Source organism: Nicotiana tomentosiformis, chromosome 2 (assembly GCF_000390325.3).
Source record: "Nicotiana tomentosiformis chromosome 2, ASM39032v3, whole genome shotgun sequence".
Taxonomy (NCBI): domain Eukaryota; kingdom Viridiplantae; phylum Streptophyta; class Magnoliopsida; order Solanales; family Solanaceae; genus Nicotiana; species Nicotiana tomentosiformis.
In genome coordinates, this window is record NC_090813.1 from 190,646,079 (window position 1) to 190,653,834 (window position 7,756).

At 34.9% G+C, this 7,756-nt stretch overlaps 1 protein-coding gene and 1 non-coding gene across 3 annotated transcripts; one reads left to right on the forward strand and one right to left on the reverse strand.

The window, feature by feature from the left end:
• Positions 1–794: 794 nt before the first annotated feature.
• Positions 795–3,535, forward strand: LOC104106318 (probable receptor-like protein kinase At5g20050). Of its 2 annotated transcripts, XR_011414466.1 has the most exons (2): positions 795–2,373; positions 3,186–3,535. XR_011414466.1 is itself a non-coding variant. In XM_070196485.1 (1 exon), exon 1 carries the CDS (start codon positions 959–961, stop codon positions 2,303–2,305), a length of 1,347 nt encoding a protein of 448 aa, XP_070052586.1. In that variant the 5' UTR covers positions 795–958; the 3' UTR covers positions 2,306–2,399. The 2 variants fall into 2 exon arrangements, 1 of the variants encoding a protein (XP_070052586.1); XM_070196485.1 differs by lacking the exon at positions 3,186–3,535 and having other exon boundaries at positions 795–2,399.
• Positions 3,536–3,828: 293 nt separating this feature from the next.
• Positions 3,829–3,910, reverse strand: TRNAS-UGA (transfer RNA serine (anticodon UGA)). The gene has a single exon. It is a non-coding gene; the product is annotated as a tRNA-Ser (tRNA).
• Positions 3,911–7,756: the final 3,846 nt, after the last annotated feature.

Genomic DNA, 7,756 nt, shown 5'->3' on the forward strand with positions numbered 1-7,756 from the left:
AGCGATCATAAATAATACATGAGCGATTTCTAGGGTACTAAGATCTGTCACTTCATAAAAAACAAATCCTGATAATAACTAATAAGCGATCAATCGAAGATCATCTAAGCGTTCAAAATTAATATATGAGCGATTTTTAGGTAACACATAAGCGATCTATGATTTAAACAGGATTTCCCACTTTATAAAAAAATGATCCTGATAGTAACTAATAAGCAATCAACCAGAGATAACTTAGGTGATCATAATCATAAATAATATATGAGTGATTTCTAGATAACACATAGGCAATTTATGATTTCACCAAAATCTCTCATTTTATAAAGGCAATCGGCTATATAAACTCCACATCAACATATTGCAATACCGATGTGATACTCAAGTCCCTTACGTTGTAGTAGATAATATCATTCTCCTAAAAATTCAAATGGCTAAAGAGTATTGGTGGCTTTTCACCAATACACGCCTGTTGAGTCAATCTTGGCTTTTGGAAATTGTACCCCCTCTAACGGCTACACAGTACACTAATTAGTGATGCAAATAATAGTCAACGATAAAGTAATTGAGCAAGTAGTTTTGGAGAAGAAAATTGCAGATAATAATTAATAGAAAAAAGATGAGAACACAAAATAACTTTATGGTATTGTCATTGCAAAAGTAGTATGTATATTGATGTAGAAAAGTAAGAGTAGGTGGACTTCTTCAAACCGTGTAGAGAAAGACCATTATTAGTTTCATAGTTCAGCAACTGGCTTAAAGAAATAAGATAGAGACTTGGTCCAGAATTAAATTAGTTCAATTAAATGAGGCAACCCCACCTAAAAACCAAGAAAAATTCATAGTTTTCCTTGTTTGACTTATGCTTTTTTCCAGTTACAACAATATAAAGATGTAAACAAAAGAATGAAAATTTCTTCTTTTAAGATATTAAACTTCAAAGCAGAAAAATGATCCATTGATGGAGGACAAGAAAGCCTATTCCATAGCCATTTCATTGGTGATTCTGTTGATCATAGGTGTCGTTATTGCTCGGCTAACGCTTAAACTTACAGAGACTTTTTTCCTCATATGTGGAGCGGATGTTGCAGCTATTGTTGCTGTCTTTGCTTTTGTTATAATCCGAAGGAAGTTCAACAGCAGGAGGCAATTACTAGTAAAGCAACTCGATTCAGATGGACGCGAGTTGAGGATAGAGTATAGTTTTCTTAGGAAAGTTGCAGGGGTTCCAACAAGATTCAGATTGAAAGAGCTGGAACAAGCAACCGATAACTTTGGTTCGTTAGTAGGTCGTGGATCATCGGCTTGTGTTTTCAAGGGCATCCTCAGTGATGGTGCAGCAGTGGCAGTGAAAAGGATTGAAGGAGAGGAGCGAGGCGATAAGGAATTTAAATCAGAAGTTGCAGCCATTGCCAGTGTCCAACATGTCAACCTGGTACGCCTATTAGGGTACTGTAGTGTTCCCCCCTCGGGGCCGCGTTTCTTGGTTTATGAATATGTTGTTAATGGATCACTTGATAATTGGATTTTCCGAGGGAAAATCCGAGATCGCCCAAGTGGCTGCTTGTCATGGGATTTAAGATGCAGAGTTGCCTTAGATGTGGCTAAGGCACTTTCCTATATGCATCACGATTGTAGGTCGTGTATTTTACATCTTGATATCAAGCCTGAGAATATTCTTCTTGATGAGAATCACCGTGCCCTTCTCTCAGATTTCGGGCTATCAAAGTTAATGGGGAAAGACGAGAGTAGAGTTGTCACAACAATCAGGGGAACTCGAGGCTACTTAGCCCCAGAGTGGCTTTTGGAGAACGGGATTTCTGAAAAAAGTGATGTTTATAGTTATGGAATGGTACTTTTGGAATTGATTGGTGGAAGAAGAAATATACGCGCGGTTGATCAACATGGAAAAAATAATCTGGACAAGTCAAAGGCGAAGAAATTCATCTACTTTCCCAAGATTGTGAGTGAAAAACTGGCACAAGAGAAAATCATGGATGTTGTGGATGAGAGGCTCGTTGATGAGGTCGTTGCAGGAGGAGAAGTCGCAGAAATACAAGTGAAAAGATTGGCGTGTGTGGCGTTGTGGTGCATCCAAGAAAGGCCTCGGCTTAGGCCAACCATGGCACGAGTCGTGGAAATGTTGGAAGGGCGTTTGCCAGTAGAAGCGCCTGCACAGACGACAATGCCAATCGCTGACCTATTAGCAAATGACGAAGATCTTGATCATCATCCCCGGCAGCCTACAGCTAACCTTTCTTCTGATTCCACTTACTCTTTTACAATGTCTGTTCTCTCAGGAAGGTAGTACCAAGGCTACATCTTGGAATGTATCTGCTTCCTTCATTCTGCTTTTGTTTACACCAAATTATAAAGGTACACTGGGATGATGTTGTTGTTGATTGCTTTTTTGGGATCCATCCATGAGGATAAAGTATATGCATTTTGCGATTAAAAAGGGCAGCCTAATGCACTAAGCTCCTGCTATGCGCGGGGGCCGGACCACAAGGGTCTACTGTACGCAGCATTGCCTAACATCAACTTTTCCAGTTACGCCAAGACTTCCCTTTATACATTTTGCGAACAATGTTAAATTAAGTGGACTCCAAAAATCAAAATATTCAGTTGATACGAGTACTAATGCGTGCCATCTACATTCAAATTTGAAATCAGGTTTATGGCACCTGATCTCCTTAGTCTGAAATTGTGTTTTGCACTTTTCAGCAATGTGTACAATTTCAGGCCAAAGGTAAACATATGAGTTTTGAAACCATTGAACTCATATACAAGTACTAATGACATCAGATGAATGATCGAATTAACAACAGGTTTAAATCTCCCCTTAAACGTGATTTTCTTAATGACTACATTGTGGATTTTATTATTTTTGTTGTGTTGTTTAAGACTTTTCCTCCAAGTAAAAGATAAGACATATGAAGGAGATTTATTCCTTTTAGGAGTTTTTTCCCCTTCTTGCAAGAAAGAAAGTCCTACTAGATTAGAAATTCAGGGCAAAACCCTAACAAATTTTGCCAATAACAAATGTAAGATCGTGCGTTAGCACTCTTGCAACAAACTGATGCACTAAGACACGATGATTATTGACTTTCATGCAGCTGCTACGCCATTGTTTCTTCATACATACAAATTGAAGCTCAACCATTAACCTCAACAGGTATTTTCTGCAGATGGCTCAATTCGAATTGTCTAAAAATTGGTGGACGGAGTTATCCAGTACTGAAACACAAGATGGAGACATATCGGCTTATATTCCCATCAATGGCGGCTTCATTATTGATAGGACAAATCTGTATAGAAACAGAGCTCTTATATTGCGCAAAATGTTGGCTTATCTATTAGTCGCATCGGCTCCGCTGCTCAAATGAGTGTAGCCAGCAATTGAACCACAAGTTTATAATACAATTTTAGCAATTAAACTATGCATGAATGCCTATGATTATTGTTGTGATACTAATATTGTCTCCCTTTTTGTCCCTTTTGTCTTTTTATTTTTTTGAGCCGAGTGTCTTTCGGAAACAGCTTCTTTACTCCTTCGGGGTAAGGGTAAGGTCTGCGTACACACTACTCTTCCCAGACCCCACTAGTAGGATTTTACTGGGTTGTTGTTGTTGTTGTTATTGTTGTAACTATGCATGAATGTTAAGCTTGGCTCAAATGAGTGTAGCCAGCAATTGAACCACAAGTTTATAATAGAATTTTAGCAATTAAACTATGCATGAATGTTAAGCTTGAAAACTGAAGTGTCGAGTAGGAAAAACATAGATTTACTGAATACAAGTTTTGTAATAAATAAGCCAAAATAAAAAGAGTCGTCGACAGCAGGGTTCGAACCTGCGCGGGCGAAGCCCAACAGATTTCAAGTCTGTCTCCTTAACCACTCGGACATATCGACCTTGTTTTATCAGACAACCACGTAATTTATATTATATATTATCAATGAAAGTCTTCTGAAATTTTTGCACCTATTAAAAGAAGTTTCTTTGTTCCTAAATGTAGTCTCCGTTCATAGTTGTCAACTTCGTTCCTTATAGGATTATCAATGCTATTGATTTGACTCCATACCAACACCTTTTTTTCATTTTAGAATGCTAAGTGATTTTGTAACTTGAACATAACTTGCTAGCCTTTTTTCTTATTAAGAGGCAAATAAATCTAATTGATCGTGAAGTCATCTTAGACTCCTATACACTCCAAAAAAATAAAAACAAAAAAATTAGAGACGCAAAAATCAAATATGTCATACTCTCTCTGTTTCAATTTATGTGAACTTATTTGATTGGGCACGAAATTTAAAAAAAGAGAGAAAACTTTTAAATTTTTGTGTAAAATAAGGCACATATATTTTGTTTGGATATAAATCATTACATAAAGTTAAATTGTTTCCAAATAAGAAAAGAGGTCATTTTTTCTTCGCAAACTAAAAAGAAAATAATTTCATGTGAATATATCACTACATATTTATTTTACTATGCACTAGGTGAAGCAAGGTGGTCTTCGCCGACATGCCTGCTTTACCTAAAATATATTTACCACTTCTTTTGTATATTATTACCCCAATTGCCATCATAAAGTTTTGTAAATATTCGAAACTTATTAGTCATTCCTAGGGCCATATTGTAAGCCCCAATTCCATTTGTGCTGCCCTGAATGTCTGCTTTATAGAAAATATTTTTGTCCCTGCTTTTATATATTATTATTTCAATTGCTATTGTACATTTTAGTAAATAATGAAAACATTTGATGCATTTATAAGGCCCAAATTGTCAACCCCAGTAGTGTTGTATGTATATTATATTATTATTACTTTACTACTTATTAATTTAATAATAAGAGGGAGTAGCAAGCACCTAAAGATCAACATGCCTACTTAGGATATTTTGGTCATTAATTAGCTGACTCTTTGTATTAATATATCAACATGGGGATTCAGTGTTTGACAGCTGCGAAGTAATTAACCTACACTTTACCAAAAACTCGTCTGCAAAGAGACGCCGCCTTTCCCTTACTCATCTGCTCTTCCCTTGCTCATTTTCTTCTGATCTTTGTACTTTGCCGGATTACTCTGGTAATTACTCATCTTTGTCTCTTGTAATTCTTCTATCATGACTTTCATCTACTGTACGGGTTTCGTCTCTTTGCTGTAAAAGTATGGATTTTAATTTTTGTTTTTAGAGTTTGAATTTATGGTTGTCATATACTTTGAAAATTTTACTGCTTTTCTTTGGTTATTGAATTAGTTGGCTTTATTATATATTTATACCCACTTTAACATATTGATTCTTTTATATGAACTTTTATCTCTGGGTTTCTTTTCTACGTTGTGACCTTTGGATTTCTCTTAAAGTTTTATTTTTTTGAGTTTGCAAATCCAATTTATATGTTCTAAAAATTAATTTTTTAGTGTTTTGTGGGTTTTACATTTGTGGCTTTTGAATATTTTAAATTATATGTGAATTTTGCATATCTTAAGTTTTTTATTTGTGGGTTCTCATCCTAAGAGAAGCAAAAGAGTTAATACTACTTGATTAGCACATGTTCATACAGTAAACGAAATAGGTTAAAATACCAAGTCCTGATAATAAGCAATTCTTAACACAGTAGATTAATTTTCTATTGTTTGTGTTTGAAAAAAATTCTTGAACGACCAACCCTATCAGTTGAGTTAGCTTTTGTAAATTGGAATAACAAAGTTTTGCGTTCTTCAGTATCAATTGTTTATCGACACTGAAAAATCAATTTAAGATGACCTTAGCGATGCACTGTGCTGGGAATTGTCTACAATACAATCTCAAACATGTCTTAAAAGAGTAATGAGCGACTTAGTTTTAAGAAAGATAAAATAAAGGAAACACAAGAAAAACAACAATTTTCTTGTATGTGTTTGTTTGAATACGAATGAAAAGTTCAAAGGGAAGTAAAATAGTCATATTACAACTTTAAAATCTTGGCAGGGTTGCCAACAAAGATGTTCTTGCAGTAAAATTTTTAATGAATTGCACAACATTCCAATTATCCAAAGGCTAGAAAAATAGTGAAAAATTGGCTCTTCAATCCAACTTTTTGGACATAAATTGCACATTAAATAATGGGTTTACAAAAAGCTTTAATCTTTAGTTAATTATTTGTTTTATTTGTTGTATTGGTCTACGATTTTCAAGTTTAATTTGGTCTTAAACATCTTTGAGCTGAAGTTTGTGTTCCACATTTGACTAATGCTACCACGCTCGAAGTTTAGACTGCATTGAAGTAAATTGAAGTAACCAATGTTCTGCAGTAGCTAATACATCTTCTGCAGATGGCACAATAGTTGGCTTTGTCAACAGAAACATAACTGGTCACTACTCTATATTCAAATTTTACAAGTTACAACCTTTTTCATGTATTAATTAGAATGATTTGCATATTTAAGTACAACATCAATACAGCAAAGTGATCCACATGATCCATAGACGTCAGTTATTACGAAAAGAGGTTTGTCTTAGTCTAATCTTTTGACAATGCTAGCGATAGGTCTCACCAAGTCCTATTCATGCGTACTAAATTTAATTTTCTCGAAGTGCTTTTGTTCCAAAACTATATATATGAATATGCATGTTCGCTTCTTTTCCTATTGAGTATGGAATGTGGATGATTCAATGAGGGGCACAACAAAATAAGAAGGGCCAACGAGAAAAATGAGAACGTGAAAGGCTAAGATAGACAAAAAGAATCCATTTTTCTTCGATTTGTCATTCCAAATTCATGGAGATGTCATTGACTTTATAAATCACCTTATTCTACCAATATCTACTTAGATAAAATTGATAGATATCTTGTGGAATGGCCACATGATTCTGACCTCATCAGTTTAGAATTAGAATTTTGTGTCCCTCTGGCTTAAGGCAAATGTCATACTCGAGTATTCAAGGATGAGCTACGCGACTAGCTATTGAAAATGCCTTCATAACCTTACATCTTGCATATTTGTTATATAAATGAACTACTGTTGTTGAATGATTGTTACAGACATTTGCTCTTATTCAAAAAAAACTTAGGAGCATGTGACAGTACTACATGTGATTTTCTGTTGCCAGCAGGACTTGTGTGATATTCTTTCCAGAATCCCAGTCATTAAACAATTATATTTTTTCCGATGCTCGTATTCAGTTCAAACTCATTTACCAGCGTGATGAAATTCAGTTTTGCTCAGTAGTCAGTATCTATCTTGCTGCTTCCTTCAACCTTAGTTTTTCCTATTTTACATATGTGCTACTTACTTTGTTTTCAAAGTATAGCGTACAACTGATTAGTCAATTCCTTCTTAGACATAATGTTTAACTAAACATTAAAGTAACAAAGTCATGCCTACACCAAATGTGCTTCATGATAAGTGTTCTCACAAAAAAATTGATTCCTAAAGTTATGTCAATGGCTAATTTATTTCACTGTTATAGTACATATAGTTTATCATCTTATTGACAACAATTGTAACTGTTGCTATCTTATTACTTTATCATTATGGCTTCTATAGTAACTCTGTAATCTTCTATTTCTCCTCTGGGTGGAAGCTCATCCTTGTAGATATTATCACCGTTGAAATATTATCATTGTACCTCTATTTACAATAGCATAGCTTTATTTACGTGGGGCAGAAGCTCATTCTTATAGATATTGTCATTGTACCTTTATTTTCAGCAGCATAGCTTTATTTATGCTCGGCAGAAGCTCATTCTTTTAAATATTGTCACTGTACCTCTAT

Coding starts and splice junctions, on each gene's coding strand:
- LOC104106318 (XM_070196485.1), top strand. CDS start 959: ATGGAGGACAAGAAAGCCTATTCCATAGCCATTTCATTGGTGATTCTG.